The following is a 24,201-nucleotide window of genomic DNA, read 5'->3' as shown; positions in this document are numbered from 1 at the left end:
AAGTCGTTATAAACTTCCATCGTCGAAGTGCATGTCACTAGTTAGGAGCACTTTTGGGCCTTTTAAGGCTGACTATGCGGATTTTGTTCAAAATGAGTGTAGATTATTTTTTTTTTGCCATTGTTCTGGACAATTTTCTTTAGACATCCGGTTTGCAAAAATTGGGAAAAGCAATAATATTAGTTCCACGTGAAAGAAGTATTTTAAGATTTTATATCCACTGGACAATATTTTAAAGATTTTTCACCTACAGAATTATAGATATAGAATATGAGTTCAGTTATTTCATGTCTGTCATATATGTTTTACGTAAATTGTTTTGTAATAGACTTTATTAGAAATACAAAGACAACATACTTTGGTTTTAATTGTTAATACATCATAATGACATTCTAGTATACTAGCATACTAGTATGCACGCTAAGCAAATTTCATTTATCTGAACCACATTTTAAAAATTATCGTTTAACATTTTGAAGCTTACTAAACTGCATAGGAGTACAAACAGTGAAAAGTGATATTTCATAGCACTATTTGAGTCCGAAATTTTGGGTATCAGTGCAAAAACTCTGACAGGACTTCCGCTTCCGTCGACAATTTTCATAGCAGCACAAGATATAATGGTCCCGCTTTCAGGAATTTTATCAAGATAACCGACATTTTCTAGTCCTGGGATGTTTTCTTTGCTAATTAAGATATGCACTGGAAAATCCACTGATTGGCCATAATCTAAAGACGGAACGTCTACCCCAAGAACATGAATTGAACGATGTGCAATAAGCCATGATACTGCATCTTTGCCCCAGGATGGAAAATGAAAAGAGGTTGTGTCATTCGGATTTGATGTGTTGAATACTCGTGTTTTGTCTGGATACCTGTCGTGCCATCCAGAGTTCATAATCACTATAGCTCCATCAGGAATTTTGCCATACTGATCCTCCCATGCCTCAAGATCAGCTTTCGTCACCATATAATCTGCATTCGATACTACTTTGGATTTGACATTAACGATAACCCCATGACCAACAAGGTTTTCAATAGGTATTTGGTGTGTTGTCCAGGAAAATTCATTGAAATGTTGTGGGGCATCCAAATGTGTTCCTAAATGTTCAGTTGTCTTTATAGTATTAGATGCTACCCAGTGGCGGATCCAGGGGGGGGGGGGTTCCGGGGGTGCGCACCCCCCCTTTATTTTTGCCGATCAATGCATTTGTATCGGGACATATGTTTTGCACCCCCCCTTTGCCCTGGGTTAGCACCCCCCCTTTCGAAAATTCCTGCATCCGCCCCTGCTACCCTACAAATATATAGTTAAAAGTGATAATTAATTATATAAACCGTAAAAGGAAATGCGTATCGTAAATACTAAATATTTGATGTGCCGCTCTCCTAGTGCTTTAATCAATTAATCAGTATAGTTATGTGTCTTGTAGTTTTTATTTACAGTTCAATTTTGATATTCTGTGTTTTTTTTAGGTTTGATTATCTATGGAATAATTCTGAAAAGAAGGTTATGTCAAAACATCGGTTTCTCGTTTAGAGGGAAATAGAAAATAATATGTTTGAATGTTCATCTCCTTTTCCCGTGTTATATGGAATAGGAGCGCGCACAGTTGACATGATACCAGCCCAGTCCAATAATAAATATAGTTATCATCGCTTTAATGTAATATTGTAAAATAACAAGACTATAATATGGTAGGCCAAATGTGCGAATCCTTAGCACAAGACTCTGAGTGCTCGAATACAACAATCGGAAGGCAAAGTTAATTAGTTCTATATTCAAAAATTGAAGAGCATTGGATACCGAAATTTAGAAAAATTGTGCAAAATGCGTCTAAAATATTCTATGGCTTGAGCAGAGAAATCTTAGAGTTTCAAATAATTAAACATTTAGTTAAAAGTAAATTTACAGAAAATGACACAGAAGTGCCGACTTCTGGTCTGACCATACCCTCCTACAAGACACAACAACCATGGTAGTATTTTTCGAATGGTTGTAAAAATTCATCAAAACACAAGGCTTATAATTTGGTACGCCAAACGCACTTTTCCTATAGATATCTCTGTTATAAATCTGGAAAGGCGCTTGAATCTGAAGTACTTAAAAAGGGTATTCGGCAAACTTTCAAAATCCTTGTGATTTTGTGGCATACTAAGTAAATGGTCAAAATTTCATTTTAAATAGGAACTGAATAAATTGACCATACCAATGTTGTATATATTTATCTTAAAACCCGCTATATATAAATCCGACATGAGCAGACATTTTCACAATGTTGAAATCTATGTACTTTTTCTTTACGTCAAAACTGTCAGAGGATTTAGGAGTTGATGAAGAAATTTACCATTTTCTTCTATGTTTGCCAATTATTGTGAAAAATGCAATAGGGATATTATCCCTATATGGTACTTTAGTAAATAAAATTGAGAATGGAAATGGGGAATGTGTCAAAGAGACAACAACCCGCCCAAATAAAAAACAACAGCAGAGGGTCACCAACAGGTCTTCAATGTAGCGAGAAATTCCCGCACCCGGAGGCGTCCTTCAGCTGGCCCCTAAACAAATATATACTAGTCCAGTGATAATGAACGCCATACTAATTTCCAAATTGTACACAAGAAACTAAAATTAAAATAATACAAGACTAACAAAGGCCAGAGGCTCCTGACTTGGGACAGGCGCAAAAATGCGGCGGGGTTAAACATGTTTTGTGAGATCTCAACCCTCCCCCTATACCTCTAACCAATGTAGTAAAGTAAACGCATAACAATACGCACATTAAAATTCAGTTCAAGAGAAGTCCGAGTCTGATGTCAGAAGATGTAACCAAAGAAAATAAACAAAATGACAATAATACATAAATAACAACAGACTACTAGCAGTTAACTGACATGCCAGCTCCAGACTTCAACTAAACTGACTGAAAGATTATGATTTCATCATATGAACATCAGGCACAATCCTTCCCGAGCCATATCGGCCATTTTGATTGGCTGGCGGATTGTTTTTAAAACTAGATTCCTCAAGGATTTTGTTGGCAAACAGGGTTTTAATTGGTCTTATAAGAGAAGATTTTTGTAAAAGTAAATGGACAATGGACGACGACTATGGACGCCATCTTATGAAAACACTAGTTATTACTTTAATTTCGCAACTTCCTTCAAAGTAAATAGACTTTAGGAGAGAAACAATCTACAGTTGGAAAACAAAATTTAGGTTTAGGGCCATATTAATTGTTTTCATTTGGAAGACAGAGATGAGACACTAAAATTCCTTATATAGTATTTTAAGCTTAAAGATAAGAAATGATTAGCAATGTTATCCGTAGAAGTGTGGGGAACAAGTACGAATTTTTGGTTGGAAGGACATTTGTTTAGTTTTTACCAGACCAGCATATAATGAAATTATCCTGCCATCCCCATCTCTATAGAATGTCATATAATGCCCCTTACGTAACAAGTTTGTAGATCTTTGTAGTACACATTCAGTGTGTACTATTTCCAAAAGTTACATAAGTTTGACGTTATGCGAATACTAGGCCTTCGAATGGGACATGATGTTTTCAACAATGGATTTAATTTTAGCATACTTGACAGTCAGTGATAAACATAATATTATTATAAGACTTAGTATAAAATAGAACAAATAAAACTATGCCCTTGAGTGAATCTTGTTATGGGAGCAGACGAAATCTATTTAACGATGAATGAATGATGGGACCATGCATGAAGTGGTATTACTTTCTGAGATAAGTTGTTATCAATTCAAATACTTATAGATATTAAAATTTGGGGTTTTGGCTTTGGATGAGAGCACATACCAATTTGTATTACAAACTTGACAGAAGATGAATAATGAACTGCAATAAATAAATATTATACTTTCATATTATGATTTTTTAGATTTTATCACTTTGAATAATTTTAATATCCTTAGAAATCAAGTCAAACTATTGGTTTTGGGAAAGAATAAACACATAATTTGTATTACAAACCAGAAAATCTCGTTTGTCAGTAATATGGTACAAGTAGCAAGTTGATCATATTTAAACAAATATACAGGTAAATGACAAAAAAAGATGAGGTCTTACTTTTGTGGTAGAGGTTAAGACAACAAAACTAATTTTAAAATAGAAGTTTATGAATTTTTTCTTGGGAGATGTTTTACTGTTAGACATAATTGCTGATGTTGTAAAATGGATTAACGCCAATTACTGTGTATATTTAAAATTAAATCAAATGACTATAGTAACGGGACTTACTTGCTGTCAAAAAAGAACTTCTTCGACTTATATTGTAAAATACTATGCAGATAGTTACATTCAGTAAAAAAAGGCTGTCATATAAACTATGAACTAAATAAGAGAAAAATCTGTGTTCAATTTTTTGGAATTAGCCGATCACATGTCAATAGATATATCGTATGACGTATTTAGGGAAACTCTATACTACATTAGACCGTAAAGCTGTTCTATAGCAGTCTAAGTTAGGTTTGTCTAAGGACTGCCTTATGTCATACAGTTTAACTTGTGTTCCATTTAAATGCATTATCTTAAAGTAAAGTAAAATAACAACAATAAAAGCGAATTCAGAGGAAAATCTAAAACGGAAAGTCCGTAATCAAATGGTAAAATTAAAAGCTCAAATACATCAAATGATATTCCTGGATTGGTACATGTACAGGCATTTTCTTAGCCAGAAAATGATGGATTAAACATGGTTTTATTGCTAGCTTATCTGTCACTTGTATGACTGTCGCATCGAATTCATGACTGAAATTGACACCCATGTGTGAACAAAACAAACAGACATTAGTGGGTAAAAATGTCAAAATAGAAATACAGCAGTCGACCTTGTATTATAATCTCAATCACTATAAAACAAAAAATTACGTAACAAAGAAACAAAAATGCTTGTCTACAATTAAAAGCACATTAGCAAAAATGAAAGACGCAGATACAATAATTTACCATAGCACAATAACACAATGACAGGATGTACAGAGCCATGTGATATGTAACATAGAAACACAACAAGACATATAATAGACAAAGCGCATTAGCAAAAAAAAAAAAGAAAAGAATGCATTTTGTTTACCATAGAACATGCAGTAACACAAGCACTGGATGTATAAGTACAGAGCCACGTGATAAGTAACAAAAAACACAACAAGACATAGAATAGACAAAGCACATTAGCAAAAATAAAAGAGAAATACATTTTTTTACCATAGAACTAAACACAATCACGGGATGTATAAGTACAGAGTCATGTCAAATGGATATTTGAATCACTAAAAACAGACTAAGCAGTAAAAGTATTAGACATAAATATTATTTTAGATTTATTTTACCCATATAATTATACAATAATTAAAACTAAAAGTGTTTCAAGTATAAAATGTAAACTATCTAATAATTTCTTTTTCAAAACTACATGTATATTCACTTTATTGTTTACATGCGTATATTATGGCTATCAAAATTTAAGTAGCTTGGTAAAATGATAATTACGTGGACAAAGTAAACAATTACAATAGTGTTTTATACTTGAAACACCCTTAGTTTTAATTATTGTATAATTATATGGGATATAACATGAACGAGTTGAAGTTGGGAGATTTGTGGGGCTGTGTGTGAAACAATTTTTTAAACTTTTGATTGAACGGGATCATTACATGTGGTAAAATTGCGTTGTTGAGATTTCAACATTAAATATGTTTTGTCAATATTTTTTTTTCAAGTTACAATTTTACTGAAAAATCAGAAACTACATTGTACATACCAAATATCAGTTCCTTCATAAAGTCCTCTATGGTCTATATATCGTTCATAGCCGGAATGAGTTGGCCAGTATATTGAATCCTTTCCGTGGTTATGAGTCAAATCAACAACCTTGTACTGCAAACAAGAAACGCATGCTACAAAATATGTAACTAATGTTAACTTTAAAATTCTGCCCATCTTATTTCTGCTTAGAACCTAAAAGTTGATGTCGTGTTATTTATCACTCTCTTTTATACTGTCACAAGCTTTGCACGTTTGAATGGCTTCAAATAATCAACAACAAAAGAAACGTACCACTACCGTTTATTTCTATGGAGTTTGCATTTATGTTGATCTAGGTATTTTAATCAAAAGTACTGAAGTAGTGAACATCGGATGACCACAAGTTCTTGTGGATGGTCACAAACACTTGTCTCAGAAAACGTGTGTGTCATTGACCTAGAACAACGAAAATGACTTTTATTTTCAGTTTCTTACACGGACTTTTTCTTATGACCAACTTGATTTATAACTTTTGTGGTTGAAATCTCCATTGTCGTCGCTAAAATAAAATTAATTAATTTCTCTCTGTAGTCTGCATTAATTTATAGTTTATGCTTACAATTTATACTTGAGTTACACAAATAAGAAACTGTAAATCAACTACATATCATATGACAAGAGGTGGTGCGTTACTTTAGTTGTTAAGTATGCTATATATATGTAAATTTGTTATACATATATTACTAATAAATAAACTCATCACATATAAACCATAATATGGAACGCCGTAGCTTCCGTCTTTATCATGATGAGGTTTTTTTTTATTATGATGAGTTTTTTTTTCTATTATAATGAGGTTTTTCATTATTATGATCAGCTTTTTCTCTATTATGATGATATTTTTCTCTATTGTGATGAGGTTTTTCTTTTTTATGATGCGCTTAATAATCAAACAGTTCTGGAGGTTGGAATTTATTTAAAATAAAAAGGCTGGAATTGAGCCTGCTATTTCATCCTGTACATGTTCCAAAACGTTGAATACATAAGTTTTATCCGGAACTTTCGGTCATTATTAAGGAATGCAAGGCTTCTTTTCCCACCTAGTGAACTTGAAAAAAGAGCAAAACTTCAGGAGGGTTCTTTGAAGCGAATATCCTTATTGTAAATTTTGTTTTGATAGAATTACGTACATGATTTTTTATTTAATCCCAATATATTATTCTGTTTTACGCTCGTCATTGTGGGACCCTTTCTAGTTTACTTTTAGGTGTTAGCCAAGGTTCCGTGTTGAAGGCCTTACTGTGTCCTATAACTGTTTTCATTTTGCACATTGGGACTTAGAGTTGTAACATTGGCACTCATACCACATCTTCTCATTTCTATTTCTTTTTTTTTAGATGAAACTCAAGGGCATATATATTGTTTAATCTTACATGTACATGTAATTGTAATTATCTTAATAGTATTCCAGTGCAGAAAACAAAATCGTTCATAACAGTTACAATACACAAATCGAGAGGGCGATACGGGTAGACCGAATTCTTCTGAGCCTATAAAGCATATATTTCCTAATTTCCATTTGCTTTTTAGATTTTGCAATTTGCTATTTTTTTAAATTTTATTTTGTGCAATATAGAGACAGAAAGCAGTGTCCATTCATAACAGGAGATTCGCATACAATTTGTTTCGCTCAATTTTCGCTGATTTTATACATTTTTCAGCTATCTGTACCAATATACACTACAAGATAAATGTTCTTTTCTATATTTTCATGTGCCTAACTATCAACAATGATCTTTCTGAGTGTAGAAAAGTGGATTATCTAGATTCAGAAAGGTTGTTGATCATTGCACATAAAAATATAGAAAAACCGTGTGGTATGAGTGCCAATGTTACAACTGTCTATCCAAGTCACAATGTGCAAACTACATGTAAACAGTTATAGATCTATATGAACACAGTTAGGCCTTACACAGAGCCTTCAAGTTGGCTCACACCGAAAAGAAACTTAGAAAGAGTCCCACAATAACTAGCGAAAAACAATTCAAACAGAAAAATATATTAGGACTAAATAAAAATCATGTACCTAATTCAATCAAAACAAATTTACAATAGGGATCTCCGCTTCAAATAACCCCTCCTCAAGTTTACTAGGTGGAAAAAGAAGAATTGGGTTTCTTAATCACAAACTTAATTATGACAGAAGGTTCCGCCAAACACTTTTGTATTCAACGTTTAGGAAGATGTATAACAGTCTATGGAAGAAGCGATTCAATAAAAAAACTTTTCTTATATCAACGAGCGATATTGTCTTATATCAACGAGTTGCATTGTGGGAAATTTCAGACAAATGTTAGCATTTGTACGAAGAAAGGCGGATTTCTCGACCTAAAGTAATGACTCTTTTCTTAAAACAGGGTGACATTTAACACGACATACGTCTGGTGTATAATTTCCATGAATTATTTTATGTAATAACAAGCAAGGTGTTTTTAAAAGAGAAAATTGAATTGTTAAATAAATGAAACATAAATGTACGATTTATCATTTGTAGATGTACACATTCTATAACTATCATGTAGCAAATTCAGTGGAATGCAATTGAGATGAATTTTAATATCAAAAATTTATGAATGCGATACTTTTCTAATATAACTGATATAGTTTTCTAATATAAAATGAATACGATGACACGTCACAATGTATGTCAAGAAAACTGCAAACATAATTCACAAACTCAGATCATGACCGGTTTAAGGATCAATATCACTAAAATTTCGTAACTGTAACAAAATTAACGCTTACATGAACTTCTCATTTCGAAAATGTTGCTTGACCCTATTGATAGTTGAAAGTGTTAACAACCTGTTCAGTCTATTGTGTTCAATCACATGGTTAAACCGACTATTTGAAGTGATGATGCAATGGCGGAATTTAAATGCGGTTGCAAATAGTTTACCGATCTATTAGATTCTAATATACACTGCTATAGCCTATCCGCCTTGGTAATATCGAAATAGACAAAAAATATCATTACTTAAAAGAAACATTCATTCAAACAATCCAACCCAATACAGCTCCAAATTACAATGAATATTCAAATGGTAAAATAAATAATCCAAACAAATTAAAATGTACAAAAGCTGATGTCCCGAACTTTGAAGATACCAACTGAGTAGCCTCGACTATAAATTGGACAACGAAAATCAAAAATCTTGTCAAACAGAAAATGTATTTATTATTAACATAGAAAATAAATATTGAGATGAAAAACAGTTCCTTTTTTATATCAAAGACTTTTCCCGTTGGTAAATCGATACTTCTATGAACATAATCAGCTCGCCGCGTGGACGCTCTTTCACATCGCGATGACCGTGAGGGCATTCCGATGTATTGTTGCCACAGATATTTGACTTTCGTTTTTTACTAGTAACCGATTGTACAAATACGCGAACATTTCTTAGTGCAAAATAACAATCCATATATCGCTTGTTATAAATTCATTTCTTCAATGAGTACTAAAAAGAAAATGTTAAGAACACAAATAAATAAGATGTAAGGCCACACCAATTTAATTTCTTGTTCTACGGATTTTTGGACTCCAAAATTTGGGGCGAGCGAGCGATTTGAAAATTTTAATAAAAAAATATTTAATTTGTAAATTTTTGAGGCGAAGCTTGAAAAGTAAAGGCGAGCGATTATAATTTTTTTTTTGTAAACATAAAATAGTAGGTTTTGACAATTTTAAAGCTTGATTTCTGACTTGTACTTTGACATTTCTTTAATTTCTGAAGTATGTTTTCCCTGTTCACCAAGAAATAATTAAATCTGGTCTATGTATGTGTGACTGACAATGAGACAATTCTCCATCCAAGTCATAATCAGTTTGGGGACAACCCCTTAATGTTATAAATATCCCTTTTACATGTTTTATGAGGGATCAATATAAGTTAAAATATATTTGTTTGTACAAAAGGGCTCATATTTTCTCAAAGAACTATATATCTATCTGGTATTAAATGGTCAAAACATGTCCAAGAATTTTGTAATATTCCTGGACTTGAACCATGTTAACACATTTACTTTAACAGTTTAATATTATTCAAAATAAGTGGACCCCTCTTTTAGAAAAAGTTGTTTAAAATATGATGCAACTCTCCTCTTTTTGAGTACAAAATTCTAGGTTTTCAAAGGTTTTGTATAGAAGGACTATACAAATCCATGGTATTTCTATTTTCAATTCTACATCAGTAAAATGACCCCTTGTCTGAGGGAGGGTTGTTCTCAACCTGATAATAACAAACACAGCCACAGGTCAAAGTACGGCCTTTTACACAGGGCTTTGATACAGACCAAACAGCAGGCTATAAAGGACCCCAAAATTATTAGCGTACACAATTCGAACAGGAAAACCAACGATCTAATTTATATATCATGTATATCCAAACGGGAAAATACCAATGAACAACATCAACAAACGATAACTGCTGAACGACAGGCCCCTCAATCAATCAGAACAGGTGCATAAACATGCACCGGCTATGGATAGTTTTGTTTCGCCAGCATACAATATAATTGCAGTTGAAGGCAAATCCTTCAGAAGTTCTTTATACTTTATTCCAACAACGAACATGTTTTGATAGGGAATATAAGTAAGGGGGAAAGTAACCAATTTTTTGTTCTTTACAGGTATTCCCGCTGATAGAAATTTATATCGGAGCACTCCCGCTTTAGATAAATAGGTTTCATGCTGAAACAAATATTCTCACAGATATTTACACAGTGTGGTGGGGTGCTTTTATGTTTAAAATCGTTATATATACAGGTTAGACTGTGATTTTAAAAACAAATGCTGATATCTTTTTATAATATTTACAAAAAAAACGGTGCGGGAAATGGACATGATTACATTTCCGGATGCGGGAAGCGGGAATATAAAAAAAAAAAAAAAAAATTCTGTTTTGAAAAAAATAGGTGCGGGCGGGTCCGTCGAACAAGGAATCAAATTGGTGTGGCCTAAATGTCTTTTGACGTTAGAAATGTGTATACTAGTATATCTTTTCTATATTTATAAATTTAGATCGTTCAGTTGGAGGACTGGAAAGTAGTTATTTGTAAGGGAAATTTTTTAAAGATTTATAGATATTAGAAGATGGTGCATGAGTTCGAATGAGACAACTTTCCATCAAAGTAATAATTTGTTTAAAGTAAACCATTATAGATCAAAGTAGGGCCTTAAACACGGAGCCTTGGCTCACAGCGAACACCACGCTATATAGGAACACAAACATTACTAGTGTTAAACCATTCAAACAGGAAAACCAACGGTCTAATTTGTACAAAAAAAAAAAGGAGATTCAAAAGTACAGGGCAGATTTTGTCGAATCAATCTGAACGAGGACAGTATGATTCATCTTTGTCACAAGTTAGTTTCATTGTTATCAATAAAGAAATCTCCCATGCGTGCGTTGCGAGCATATCGGATATAGATTATTTCGGTGCGTTCATTATAAAATTTTCTAAATGTTATATATGTGAACAATGATTTTGATACTTAAGCTATTTGATTACGACATTGTTTATTAAACCCTTATTTGATTAGTTTTGCTTCCAAAATCAATTGAGAAATTTGTAAGATGTTACCAAAAACAATTTGAATTTAAGCAATGGTCTTAAAACTGCTTATTTACATACAATACTACTAAGAAGTAAAGTAACAAAAAAACTGAACTCCGATGAAAATTCAAAACAGAAAGTCCCTAATCAAATGGTAAAATCAAATGATAAAACACACCAAACGAATGAAACAACTGTCATATTTCTGACTCGGTACTGGCATTTTCTGAAAATGGTGGATTGAACTTGATTTTATAGCGCTTAACCTCTCACGTGTATGACAGTCTCATTACATTCTGTCATATTTCACAACGATGCGTGAACAAAACAGACATAATAGGTAAAATTGTCAAAATATGGGTATAGCAGTCTAATATTAATGCTAATAAGTACTAATATTGATATAACAAAAACACCGCTATGATATTTTAAAAGTATCGCATTGATATAAGAACTAATAGCCTTTGTTTATTTATGTATATAAGAAAAACACAGCACTTCAAATTTTGCACGGACATAAACTTTAGCTTCTAACTAACTTCTGAATATATATTTAGAGTCAATTGTTGTTTTTATTAATTTTGAATAATAAGTTTTAAAGTTAGTATTTTCTTAATTTTTCGTTGCCGAAAATAACATTTTCCGCATGGAATGTCTGCATATTTACAATTGATATTAGACAATATCGTTATGTGATATAAGGAAAGTTTTTAAAGTCGAAAAAAAAATAGCTGGAGGGGAGGGCATGATACATCACCATAACCCAATCTTCCTATGCTTCCGTTAAGTAACAATTTAAATAAATCTTAAAAATCTTCTTCATACATTGTTTGTCAAATTTGTTGTATTGGCATGTCTTTCAACAGCAACATAAAAAAAAATGTGTGGACTTTAACGGCGTTTTTTTGTGGACTTTAGCGGAACTTGTTCTTGTGGACTTTAACGGCGTTTTTTTGTGGACTTTAGCGGAGGTCATTTTGTGGACTTTAGCGGAAAGTTTGTGGACTTTAGCGGCGTTATGGACTTTAGCGGAAATTTGTTGTGGACTTTAGCGGTGTTGTGGACTTAAGAGGAATTGTGGACTTTAACGGTGCCACAACACTTCTTCCATAGACTGTATAAGATGAATCTGTTCCAGCCTTTTAATTAAATGAATTCCAACCCCCAAAACACCATGAATTAAAAAAACAGAAAATCCTGGTTAAAAGGGGACCTAATAAAGTATCGGGGAGTGCAACGATATGAGAACCGTTTAGGTATTAAGCGCATCATAATAAAGAAAAACCTCATTATAATAGAGAAAACCCTCATCATAATAGAGAAACCCCTCATCATTATTAAGAAAACCCTCATCATAATTTAGTAACTTCAATCAAAATAGAGAAAAAGCTCATCATTATAATGGATAACTCATCATGATAATGAAAAACTTATCATAATAGAGAAAAAACTCATCATAATAAAGAAAAACCTCATCATGATAAAGAAAGAAGTACCATAAGGCAGTTACGGCGTTCCATATTAATGTACCAAGATTAAAATTTCGTACGCCAGTCGAATCAATTATCGGTCAAGTCAAGGTAATTTATTTTTGGGGCAGACGATGATATAATATTACGAAAAAAAACCAGTTTGTACAGAGTTACTTTACAATTACGAACATATCAATATCAAACATGTGATTAAACGACCGAAGTAAATTAAAACCAAACTAATATTATTGCAATAGTCTCGATTATCCAGACGCTCCATATGCATATGTAGAGTCTGGATCCAATCGGTTCGAATGATTGTAATGTGAGGGCGTGTCCAAATATGCAAACACACGAGTTGGATATTTTCGGAATGTTTCTAGACTTATCGTTCATTTGCGATAAAACTAGATGAAAACAAACGGAGGAAGTAGCATTCACCATCATGACCATGCCTGAAAAATTTGTAAAGCTAGGTAATTATTATTATATCTGAAGCTTTGTTTTTGTAAATATACTTTCAAATACTCCATTAATAAGAACTACCTATAAAGAAATAAAACACTGCATACTCAAGTACATGCATTACTTTCTTGTAGATACGTCTGTTTGTTATTTACAGTCCCCTTTAACAGTTGCAATTTTGTCATTTATAAATTATAATTTTCAGATAAATTTTGCACATCTTGGAGAGAAAGTAAAACAAACAATGGAATGTAGCAAAGTGGACATTATTCCTAATGAGTGCTGAATATGAAGATTGTTTGAACGGCGGTATACAACTGCATGTTGCCTTTATTTGATAAATTTAGTGATATGATAAATCTATAATTGTTTATTTTAAATTGACTTTGAAATAACCAATAGAATTTCCATAACAACATGTACATGTAGATTCGTCCATTTACAAGCTGATTTAATCATTCATAATGTGATCAAGCACAGAATCCTCTATAAACTGGTGGTCCCCAGATTTGACAATCAAATATTTTAAAGGACTTGTATATGACTGGTTATTTTTTGCAATAGATATTATAGATCATTATAGTGAGGACCAGTAGGTTTTCTTGTAGGAACATCAGGAAAAAATATTTTCAAGAACTCTAGTCTGCAAGCATGCATTCCACAACTCACTGGTCAGTGATTTTTTAGTATTTCAGATCTTATCAATTAAAGATATATTACCATAGCTATCTTTTTTTTTTGTTCTAACCAAAACCATATTTGGCTATGAGTGAATATAATTTTATTTATTCATAATTTCTATTATTCATTATTTTGCAACCCTGCAAATTAAAACAGATCTGGAGACATTGTTCATTGTATACATTGACCTTATTAAAATTTACCTTTTATAATGATAAATTGTTACTCATAAAATTTTATATTTTTTTAACTAATGATTATTCCATTATTGTATTTTCTAGCACTTCTTTTTAACATGATGGAGTTGCGAAATTTACCACGGTTCTATGGACAACTGAAGGAGAATAATTTCATTTGTCAAAGGACAGGAGACTTTCCATGCTTCAAGACTTTAAATGCTGAAATTGTAAGGCTTTAAGAAACTAATGTATATGTATATATGGTCTTGTCTTAAGTTTCCATAAAAAACATTAAGTATAATTTAAGACTTAACTTTTTTATTTAGACATATTTTTAAGAAAAATATAATGTTTTAACTTTGTTCAATGCATTTTTATAATTTCTTTAATTGGAAGAAATAAAGCACTTAATTTATACACAATAACCTTTTTGATTTAAGCTTTTGTATGAATCTTTTTTAAGATCATTACATGGAGCTTACACTGTTTGAAGAGATGTGGGTATATGCCAATGAGACAGCAACTCAACTACAAGAATAACCAAAGGAACATATGGATATGCCAATGAGACAGCAACTCAACTACACGAATAACCAAAGAAACATACAATGTATCAAAATACTTTTTTTAACTGTCTAATCAAACCTAATGCTCCCTACAGTCAAATTGAAATATCAAACAGTTAAGAGTAAACACATGCAGTAATTCTTTAAATACATAATGTTTGTCTCCAATTAATAAAGCAGTTGTCTGTACTTGTGTCATATCTTTGTAGGGAAATAAGATGCAGAGAACCATTCATGAAGTGTATACATGAAACTGATATTTACAATGTTCTTCAGAGCTATAACTCTAGCCCTTCAGATTACATTACACTACTATTGCTTGCTAATTCTACTATCAACAGTAGAAGAGAGAAGATTCAGGACTAAGAGTGATTTTTGCAATTTGCTGTGGATGATGACTTAATCAAATTTGGATGCATTGATGAAATTCATACAACGATGACAGTTAATTCTTTGAACAAGAAAAAGCTGTAGATATTTTCAATGGTGCAAAACAAAAAAAATATGAACTATAAAATGATTAAAACTGTGTTGAGTTTACAATTTTTATAAAAGTGACAACATTTACCTACATGTATGTAAAGAAATATAATAAACCCCAAAGATGCTTTTATTTAGATTGATTGTAAAGTTTACATGTCTGGCTGGCATGCATCATCTGTCTTTGTTCATGGTTGTTCATAAGTCAGTGTAACTTTTCAAATGGTGGATCCTCATCTAAGATACTAGAAACAAAATGCCTCTAAATGTCTATTTGGTTTATGGAATGATTGTAAGGTGTACAAGTCTGTCAGACCTTGACCTTATTGTTATGAATCATTAATATCTTTAAACTTGTAGTAAACTTTTATCTGTTAGACTGATTATATAAATCATTTAAGCAGGAAACACATTTCAGCTTGTTTTAGATATCAATCTCTTGGTGAAATTTCTTATTTTACAAATCTTGAAAAAAATAATTTATGATCAAATTAAAGAAGATATTCAGTGCAGAATATTTTATTTCATGTTGCTATATTATACTGATAGGGTCTGAGTCTTTTGCAATTTTTGTATAAACATGAAGATTGCATTTTTGGGTTCATGCATAAAAAAAATTAAGTCAAACAGTCCTAGAATGAAGATGGTAGATTTGCTTAAAATTGGTGTAAGGAAGATATTTTTTGAAGCAAACTTTACAAATATATATTTTCATTATTAAGTCTTTTAAGTTTTTGCAGTGAACATTTACATATAATTGTCAATATTTTTTTTTATACATAAATAACTAAGTTAAGAAGATGCGGTTATAATTGCAAATGAGATGACTTTCCACTACGAGAGCAAATGACATGGAACTTAATAACTCAATAAATGTGACCATATTGCTTTCAACAATGAGAAAAACCTATATTGCATAGTGAGCTATAAAAGGCCACAACATAGAAATGTAAAACAATTCCAGAGAGAAAACTTAGTCTGATTTATGTTAAAAATGAATTAAATACAAATATGATATACAGACACTGTTGTACAGGTTCTCGACAGCAAGTTCAAAGTCAATAACAACTTGTAAAAAAATCTGTTTCTTAAGACTAAAGTATCAATCAGCACACATCCAATCGATTTAAGTGTAAAGATGTAATTAACAGTCTAATTTATGACTGTGCAACAAGAAATATTACAGAAATCCACCTATAGGATAAAAACAAGTTCATGTCAAATGAATAAAAGCACTGCTCTGTTTTATAGATGCATATTAGAGGGGCGGATCCCAGATGTCCCGATTCAAATTCATCGTTCTAAAAAAAAGAGGTCTGGATTTGTACTGCATTTACAATGTCTCATACTAATTCACATTCTGAGCATTCCTCCAAAGTCCATGCCCCATACTTCCATGCATTGATCTTCATCTATAAAAAAAAAAAAGCCTGATAAATGACACTGGTGTGGTTTTCTTATTAGTTACAGTAACAATTTTTACTAATTTAATCTTTGAACTTATCAATGATGATGTGACTTGCAGAATGTTTATGCTCCAAAGTAAGAGAGGTCCAGACTTCTGCTCTTATGTGTGTGCAAAAATGTAATATTCTACAGCACGATTGTGTATGCCATTTGCTAAGGTGAGCTGCATGCCTTTTTCTCGTTAATTACTTTGTCATAAAATTGAGAATGGAAATGGGGAATGTGCCAAAGAGACAACAACCCGTTGTCATTCATTCTTCCGTTGGTCTCTCCTTTGGTTATGTCCGGCCTGGTTTAGACTTATACGGTAATAATTTTGCTCATTGTTCGTTGATGTCTTATGGTAGACTACAATACTTTAACCAAGGTCATTTCATAGATATTTGTGGACCGAGCAATAGTTGAGCCCTTTTTCCAATATCCGTAAAATTTTTACCTAAATATTTCTAAATTTTCCCGTTTTTCTATGTCATATGAATTAAAATATACTACAAATAACTTGCATTTGCTATTTTCTATCAATTTCAAGTTTAGTTTCCACAGCGGTCATACTAATTTATTTTACCTTGTTTATGAATTCCCTACTCTGCATTCTTGGTCATCATTGTCATATTTTACTTTTTCTCTATTTTTTGGGGGGATAATCACTACACCATATACAAACAAATGGACAGCACTGTTTTTTTCTCAAAACCAGTGAGGCCGTCAACAAGGAGCAACAATTGCATCTTTTTCGTGTGATGATAAATCCCCCCTCTTTCTTCCCAAAGATAAAGAGAAGGGCCTACATTCGCTATTGTATTGATACTGACAAATCAATGATTTGTGTACCACCCCCACCGTGACCCCATTAAAACCCCGATTGTGTTGATATAATACACAAAGCGTGTATGTCAATATACATGAAGTGGCCGTGAGTGGCGTATCTAGAAGATTTCACTGACTGTCTCAGAGGGGCCGATGCAGTCTGCTGTGGTTATTCCCTATATAATCAGCCCATATATTTTTTCCGCATTAAACTGACGAGAGTGGTGCCACCAATAGGCTGAAATTAAAACTTGCTTTTTCAAATAAATGGTTCAATCATTCATCTTTTGATGAGGTGGAGAATTGGGTTCGAGATTTATAATGTTTCTTTTATACCAAAAACACTATATATTATTTTTTAACCAAGGATTTATATGGAAATACTTATAGAATCCTTATTAAGATTCTTTTATATCTAAATACAGGAGTTTTACACATTCAATGACAATATTTTGTTCATCTCACTTTTAACACAAATCATTCCTAATGCATCTAAGTAACATGAATAAAAGAAAAAACTCTCCTCTTTAAAATAAAACAGCACGATACACGTGCTCTTCGACCACGTTGTTGTTATTGAAGTAAGGGAGGAGTTTATTATCCAACATGTAAATACCACCCAATCGCGTATTAGGAAAAAAATCCAAAAATTGGGCGCGAGGCTCATGAATATAACATACATCTCTACAATTGACACCAGACGTTATTGTTGGCTGTAAGAACGATAACTCTGGTGCATCGAGACTATTATTGCAAATGCACATTCGCTGTTCAACAACCTGTCGATACCTGTATTACGGCACTTTTCCCCAGACTTTATACAATTTGCATTTACTTTATAAAACAGGTAAAATTCAATTAAATATATAAATATGTGTTGCAGTAATTTTTTTTAAGGTTCATGACCCCTTCTGTAGCCATTTTTGCACGAATTTTTCAAACTTCAACTGTATTAAAACTACAGACGTAATGACTTATAGAGATAGGCCATTTTGTACATATACCAAGGGGAAACTTGATGCAAAGCATTATTATATATTGTTTCATTGCATTTAATAGAAAAAGAGTACTTTGTGGCAAATAAACCAAGATTTTTATAAAAAATCCACAGCCTTTAATACAGAGATTTTTGTTATAAAATTTGAAACATAGATTACTCACTTGCTTTTCTATGATGTGCTAGTGTTTATTTTTTACAAAAAGTTCAAACCAACCTGTAAGTTCCAAAATACCTCGTGCTGAGTCACTGAAGTCGAGCGCATCCTAAAAGGTGTACTTGATTTGGTCCATATTTTATTTGTTTTTATTAATAACTACATTAATAAACTTGTTTTAAGGAAATCAATGCTAGCACTGCATGCAATAATCCTATATCTATCAGTCATCAAATTGCCAAATATGAGAGTGCAAGGATAAAGGCTGTGGATTTTCTATAAAATTTCCATAGGTTTAGCATTGAATCAACAAAAGGGTACATAATCCTTAAATAAGAACAGGTTTTTACTGAACTGATACAATTTTAAACTAATTCAGATTAGTTAACGTTGGTTCGACGTTCATCTGACTGTCTTGGCAATAATAGTTTTATCTATAGGATACTTAAGAGGCTGTGCCAATAAGCATAGAGCTTCAGGTGGAAAGTGAAAAAAATAAAAAATCATCAAACCTTGCTTAAAATAAACATTTTAGTCTTAAAAGATCATATGACAAACAATAACGATCATTTGTGAGGAAAAAAATCTTTTTTGACAGTTAAATAATGGTTACCATAGAAACTAGTGAATCTGAGACACTATTTGAGGTAAAAAACAGGATATTCCGACATGAAATATAATATCAGAATAAAGAATGGTGGTTATTGCAAGTAAATATTTTAATTATATAACCTTAAAATTATATCCTAAAAAAAATCTTTTCTTAAAAAAATGTTTATTTATGGTTGCTATGGTAACCGGAAAATCAAAGGGTTCAATAAAATTGAGAATGGAAATGGGGAATGTGTCAAAGAGACAACAACCCGACCAAAATAAAAAAACACAACAGCAGAAGGTCACCAACAGGTCTTCAATGTAGCGAGAAATTCCCGCACCCGGAGGCGTCCTTCAGCTGGCCCCTAAACAAATATATACTAGTTCAGTGATAATGAACGCCAACCAATTTCCAAATTGTACACAAGAAACTAAAATTTAAATAATACAAGACTAACAAAGGCCAGAGGCTCCTGACTTGGGACAGGCGCAAAAAATGCGGCGGGGTTCAAGTTTATAAATTTTACACAAAAATACACAATTTTTGGGTCAAAATTATAAAAAATCCAGATGTATATAATATAAAATATGGTACCGACAAAAGTGAATGACTATCATATAATTCAAAGAAAAAATAAAATTGGGTAGACTATTGAATTTTTTTTGGTGGCAGCTACCCAACATTATGCTGTTTCGGAAGCAATTTTGTACAAAAACTACAAATTTTGTCACCTAATAGGGGTCATTATCATAAAAAAATGCATATATGATTTAATTTGTACTGACAAAATAAGTGTCACATAAAAGTGTATTCAATTGAGTAGAAAAATATGCATAAAATTTCCATAGCAACCATCTATTTTGCATAGCAACCTACTGAAACTGAAAATATTGAATGATGATTTTTTACACAGATGTACAAAATAAGTCACTTGAAGCCTGTTGGTGATCAAATAAAACACAATAACAGTCAAATTGTGCATTAAGAGATGCGAAACTCTCCTTAGCAACACTTTTTCATGACATAAATGCCTAGAAACCAACTGATACTTGAAAATACCCACGCTCAATTCATGGATAACAAGCACAATTTAAAAGTATAAATACCTGATAAAAACTAAACTAATATAAAAAGATCAAATTATGCATCATGTGCATAATGATCTTTTATTTAAAAAATATCTTATGTAACACTACTTATTGCATAGCAACCAGCATATGTGGTGTAAAAGAGGAACGAAAGATACCAGAGGGACATTCAAACTCTTAAACAAAAATAGACTAACGATGCCATGGCTTTAAACGAAAATGACAAACATGCAATAGTTTATAAAATACAATACAGAAATTAAAGATTAAGCAACCCCACCCCACAAAAAAACTTTGGGGTGATCTCAGGTGCTCCAGAAGAGAATGCTGATCCTGCTCCACATGTGGCACCCGTAATTAAATTATATTATTTCATGATAATTCAACAAGAATCAACTTTGTTTTCGATAATTTTATGCATTCAATCTTTGTTTGAAACAGCAATAAGCGAATAATTGCATAGGCTCTTGTGAGAAGTTGTGACTGGACCAAGGTCCAAGTGTAATGGCATACGATATAGTTACAGGGGAGGTAACATTTATTTGACGCTGATAACGTTAAATATTGTTTTCGCGACGTCAAACTGGGACATATCGGGAAAAGATGTATAATTTGACTGAATTTTATCATTCAAACTAATAACGTTTGTTTTATATGTATTCATGAAGATTATTTGTATCAAGTTTCAAGAAAGTGTCAATAATGCATTATTTTTAATTTAATAAATAAACAGCAAAAAATACGTTTTTTCTACATTCATGAATATTTGATAAATATGAGTTATTTAAAAAAGAATTCATGAATTTAAAGATTTTTTTTATAAAACAGAAATTACAGATAATTTAATGAAAAACAGCTTGTGTTTATCATTTAAAATAAAAAAAAAGTTATGGCTTTCTTTGAAAGGAAAATTAAGTCCACAAATCCAAATTGTGTGCAAACATCTGAAATTTCGACCTCATTTTACTCAAAAAGTAGCACATGAAGGTATATATTTTATTACATATTTGATTTAATCAGGACTTGTATTAATAAATATGCAAATTTCATCAAAATTTCAATATGGGATCAAAACTGTATTGTATGCCCTAAAACACTACTATTTGATTTTTCAATACTACAGGAGAGGGTGACCACAAATATTTTCGACCCTCTGCATTCGAAAATAAAGTTATAATACAAATAAGATTTAAAGGTAAGTCAACATAACCAAAATTGACCAAGGAGATATGGCCTTTCAAATTACATAGACAAACCTATGTTGAATTACTGCCTCTCAATTGCTAATATTATTATTGATAAATAAAAACCAAAAACGGCAAAATGTGTAGCAAGGTACATGTAGTATCTACAAATAAGTCACCACTAGAACACACCCGCGAAATCGCGGGCATATACAGCTTGTAAACTATTGTAGGATGTTTTTTTTGTGAAAGATATTATGTATGTAGAATTTCATAAAAGGTATCAAAAGCTCTCCCTTTTTCCTTCTCCCTTTTTCCAAAGTCCGATATTTGTTTCCTTTCTGTTAAATTCAACTATTTTCGTGTGTCTGGCCTCAGACCACAATTATTCTTCTCCTTTGCTATAATGCTTCTTTTGGTAAAAGTCAAATCAAATTAAAAATGTGCACCGTTTCAAACATGAAATAAATGTAACTGCTTATATATAGACCATTATTAGTCTAATAAGATATGCTTCTAGGACAATCCTATCAGTGCTTTTTCTTTTGAGAGCCTTATTAACATGCCAATGGTAGGATATGAATCATGTATAAATGACTAAGACCGACTAAGGCTAATTTGAGGGGTGGTCGAAGGGGTCCTGATCCCGAAATCCCGAAATCGAAAAATATATTCTTGGATCCCGTAAGGATCAATCCCCAAATCCCGAGCTTAAAAACACCCGATCCCGACGACTCGAAAAAGGTCCTGCCTGTCTCTCAACCTTACTTTCATTTTTGCCAAATCACTATTTTCCCTTTCAACAATGAATTTTTATACCCCATTTATGGGCATTATGATTTCTAGTCTGTGCATCCGTGCGTTCGTTCGTTCGTTCGGTTGTCCGTCCGTCCATCCGTCTGTCCCGCTTCAGGTTAAAGCTTTTGGTCGAGGTAGTTTTAAATGAAGTTGAGCATGTTTTACTTATTTTGATATATATGCAAGTGGTATGGCCCCTTTAATAGTAAACATTCAAAGTAAACAGTAGAGAGAATACAGAGAGTCTCTATATATATTAAAGTAGTATAATCGTAGTTTATATGTAGATAAACCCGTAAAATAATTGTCCTCCCTATAAGGAGGTATAATAATTGTGATTCTTGCGATCTAAACACCATGATATGGAGAACGCTCTGAATGGCTTATTTATTTTTCATTTTTGTTATCCATCATACAATTGGTTGTACTTGTGTCACATGTTTTACTTATTTTAATATATATGTAACTGGTATGACCCCTTAAGTAGTAAATATTCAAAGAAAACAGTAGAAAGAATACAGAAAGTCTAAAATTCAATGTCTAATAGCCTGTTGATTTATCAATAAAGTTATCATACTTTTGATAGACTTGAATAATTTTACTTTTATGTTTTTTCAGCAATTTCATGGTCTTAATAATGGCTTGTATCCTACCTCCCTCTGTCAGATAAGATTCTCAACAAAAATACTCAATTGACTTTATTGTAGGGTTGTCATTTCAAATAGAAATTAAAGTGAATATTAAAAGTTTGATCTTTTTATCTTTTACTTTAAACTTTTGGGATTTAATCTTTACAGAGCCCCGTAGGTGCCATGTATATATAAATATTTTGTTTGCTGTAGATTTAATCAGGTGCACACCAGTTTGAAAATTCGTGTGCATGACTTTAAAACTGGTGCACACGACTTTTTAAATCATGTGCATGACTTCGAACGTCATGCGAACAAATTTAAATTGTGCGCTTAATTTGGTAAAATTTGTGTGCATAACTTTCAAAAATATTTCGCACGACTTTCAAACTTGTGCACTCCTTCTTATTGAATCAGTCAACTTTGTTATTTTTTTTTCCATTGAACATTTCTGATTTATATATATAAAAATATAAAGTTTTGCGTAACAGTCAGAAATCTTCAATTGCATAGTATTGCGCAATATTGAGAAATAATTCAATTGCACAGTATTGCGCAATATCACAATGTTGCACAACATCAATAAATCTTCAATTACACAGTATTGCGCAATAGCAAAAAATCTTCAATTACACAGTATTGCGCAATAGCAAAAAATCTTCAATCTTACAGTATTGCACAATAAATCTTCAATTGCACATAATTTCGTCATAGTAAAAATGCCAAATAACAGTAAATCTTCAATTGCACAAGTTGTTGCATTAGCAAGAACTGTTCAATTCCACAGTATTGCGCAATAAGCAAAAAAAAAAATATATCTGATCGCAAAGTAGTTTGCAATAGCAAGAAATCTTTTTAATTGAAAATTAACCAAAATAGTTGGTATAAAAGTAAAAAAAAAAAGATGTGGTATGATTGCCAATGACACAGCTCCCCACATGAGACCAAAGTGACACAGAAATTAACGGCCTTCAACAATGAGCAAAGCCAATGCTGCATAGTCAGCTATAAGAGGCCCTGAAAAGACAATGTAAAACAGTTCAAAAGAGAAAACTAACGGCCTCATTTATGTACAAAAAATACGAAATACAAATATGTAACACATTAACAAACGACAACCACTAAATTACAGCCGGCTTCTGACTTGAAACAGGCACATACATACATAATGTGGTGGGGTTAAACATGTAAGCGGGATTTTGCCTATTTCAATTTTTAAGATCTTTCGCCACATTTATTATGTGTCAAA

At 32.1% G+C, this 24,201-nt stretch overlaps 1 protein-coding gene and 1 long non-coding RNA gene across 3 annotated transcripts; one reads left to right on the top strand and one right to left on the bottom strand.

Annotated features, from left to right (window-relative positions):
• Positions 1–314: 314 nt before the first annotated feature.
• On the bottom strand, positions 315–1,159 carry LOC143062035 (isatin hydrolase-like; the record flags this gene model as incomplete). Its single annotated transcript, XM_076233887.1, has 1 exon — positions 315–1,159. A coding segment is annotated over one exon (708 nt), but the record flags the coding sequence as incomplete, so codon positions are not given.
• An 11,961-nt stretch (positions 1,160–13,120) lies between these two features.
• On the top strand, positions 13,121–15,279 carry LOC143062255 (uncharacterized). 2 transcript variants are annotated; one of them, XR_012974642.1, is made up of 4 exons: positions 13,121–13,335; positions 13,530–13,633; positions 14,287–14,411; positions 14,960–15,279. It is a non-coding gene; the product is annotated as an uncharacterized LOC143062255 (long non-coding RNA). The 2 variants fall into 2 exon arrangements; XR_012974643.1 differs by lacking the exon at positions 13,530–13,633 and having other exon boundaries at positions 13,305–13,335.
• Positions 15,280–24,201: the final 8,922 nt, after the last annotated feature.

Source organism: Mytilus galloprovincialis, chromosome 2, assembly GCF_965363235.1.
Source record: "Mytilus galloprovincialis chromosome 2, xbMytGall1.hap1.1, whole genome shotgun sequence".
NCBI lineage: Eukaryota > Metazoa > Mollusca > Bivalvia > Mytilida > Mytilidae > Mytilus > Mytilus galloprovincialis.
This window is presented reverse-complemented; position numbering and strand designations above follow the sequence as displayed.